At 46.2% G+C, this 2,202-nt stretch overlaps 1 protein-coding gene across 1 annotated transcript; it reads left to right on the top strand.

Moving 5' to 3' along the window:
* The first annotated feature begins 295 nt into the window (after positions 1 to 295).
* On the top strand, positions 296 to 2,082 carry tube1 (tubulin, epsilon 1). The gene has a single exon (XM_088318165.1). It carries the CDS (start codon positions 537 to 539, stop codon positions 1,929 to 1,931), a length of 1,395 nt encoding a protein of 464 aa, XP_088174291.1. The 5' UTR covers positions 296 to 536; the 3' UTR covers positions 1,932 to 2,082.
* The last annotated feature ends 120 nt before the right edge of the window (positions 2,083 to 2,202 follow it).

The following is a 2,202-nucleotide window of genomic DNA, read 5'->3' as shown; positions in this document are numbered from 1 at the left end:
TGCCGCTGATGGATTGTCACTTGTGTGAGAACCTCATTTGTGTGGAAAGAAGTTCTCCACTGTCAGAATTATTTGGGTGTTTCATTTGTATTTCATAAAGTGTGTTGTTCACATCCAAAATTGAAATTGAATTTTAGAATAAGACAAAAAAAATACTCACGCAATGTATATATAAAGAACTTTGTGCTAATTTTAATAGCAATTGCTGGGCTAAATTAATTTGATTTCATTTAATTTGCTGATATTGTGTTTGTGACAGTGTAATTGCGCGTTCATAAAAACAACAACAAAGCAGTCATGTGTGTTTTCCGCTGTCACAAATGGCCAGCAGTGCATATATCCCGTTACAATGACACTTTATGTCCACACGAGGGCGCTGATGCACGTGTTAAGATAAACCAGCAGCGTACGTTTTGTTCCAAGAAGAAGAAAGTCCAAACGGCTGCGGTGGTTTCTCCGTCTGAACTTCTGAGATCAGACTTTGTGGCGGGACTTTCCGAAGGAGATTTAAGGGACGACTCCGATCGCGCTTTAAAATGGCCCAGTCTGTTGTAGTTCAAGTCGGCCAATGTGGGAACCAAATTGGTTGTCGCTTTTGGGATCTTGCTTTGCAAGAGCACGCCCAGGTCAACAAAAGGGGATGCTACGACGACAGCACCGGCACTTTTTTCCACAATGTGGACCCGGCGAACTCTTGTGGCGATCATGGCAAAATCCAGCAGCTGAAGGCGAGAGCGGTGCTGCTGGACATGGAGGAAGGTGTGATCGGTGAGATCGTCAAAGGGCCTTTGCGGGAGCTTTTTGACAGCACTCAGCTCGTCACGGGTGTGTCAGGCGCGGGCAACAACTGGGCAGTCGGACACATGTCGTACGGCTCGAACTACAGGGACAAGATTGTGGATCAGCTGAGGAAGGCTGCAGAGCAGTGTCACTGTCTGCAATGCTTTTTTCTTATCCACTCGATGGGGGGAGGTACCGGTTCAGGGCTCGGGACCAAAGTTCTGCAGCTTCTCCAAGATGAATTCCCCGAGGTGTGTCGTATTGTCATGCCTGTGTACCCATCTGTGGACGATGACGTCATCGTGTCCCCTTATAACAGCATGCTGGCCACGAGGGAGCTTACAGAACATGCTGACTGTGTTTTGCTTGTAGACAACCAGGCACTGGTCGAGATTTTGAACATGGAACATGCCCTCCGTGGTGCGCAACACACGAAAGGCAACATCGTCTCAGCAAAGTGTCGGCTGACTGGGTCAGAGAAGCCTTTTGATGCTATGAATGATATCGTTGCGAACATGTTACTCAACCTTACCAGTTCTGCCCGTTTTGAAGGTTCCCTCAACATGGATTTGAATGAAATTGCCACGAACCTGGTTCCTTTCCCTCGATTACACTACCTGGTTCCAAGTCTCAGTCCCGTCTGCACGCCGTCACGTGTCAGCGAGCCAATCAGAAGACTGGACAAGCTCTTTAGTGATGTCTTCAGTAAAAAACACCAGTTAATCAAAACGGACTCAAAGCGCAGTCTCTACCTTGGCTGTGGACTCATGCTAAGGGGAAACGTTCACGTGTCAGACCTGCGCAGGAATATTGAGAGGTTAAAGCCCACCGTGCCGTTTGTGCCGTGGAACCCAGAAGGCTGGAAGACGAGTCTTTGTTCTGTGCCCCCTGTCGGTCACTCTAAATCCCTGTTAGCACTGGCCAACACCACCGCTATCAAGTCCACATTTGTGGAGATGAGAGCACGCTTCAACAAGCTTTATAGGAAGAAGGCACACTTGCATCATTATTTGCAAGTGGAGGGGATGGAGGAGAGTTTATTCTCAGAGGCCGTGACATCCCTCAACTCTTTGATTCAGGAGTATCATGATCTGGATGCTGGCGCCGGGAAAGTAATGCCAGTTGCAGAGAGATTAAAAATTGCAAAATAAAATATGGTGGATATTTAGTGCTACACGTAAATATGGAATAAGTCTCATTGTACAACAACACACTTGTCAGGATGAATTAATTCAAAGGAATGTTTCAGGCATAAATTGTAAATCATGACTAAAGCAATCTTTAAAAAAAATCTTCCCATAATATTTTTAAGAAATTGCTACAAAAAATTGTCCATTCAATTCACTACACTTAAGTGCCGCAGTTTACATCAGGCCACATCCAATATGGCGGACGCGCTGACGTACTGGAGCAACGGATCGA

Source organism: Idiotropiscis lumnitzeri, chromosome 16, assembly GCF_059441095.1.
Source record: "Idiotropiscis lumnitzeri isolate Australia: NSW breed Sydney's pygmy pipehorse chromosome 16, RoL_Ilum_1.0, whole genome shotgun sequence".
Taxonomy (NCBI): Eukaryota; Metazoa; Chordata; class Actinopteri; order Syngnathiformes; family Syngnathidae; genus Idiotropiscis; species Idiotropiscis lumnitzeri.
The sequence above is the reverse complement of the archived record's forward strand: the minus strand, read 5'-3'. Positions and strand labels throughout refer to the sequence as shown.

Excerpts from the sequence above, each read along its gene's own strand:
- tube1 (XM_088318165.1), top strand. The coding sequence starts at position 537 with ATGGCCCAGTCTGTTGTAGTTCAAGTCGGCCAATGTGGGAACCAAATT.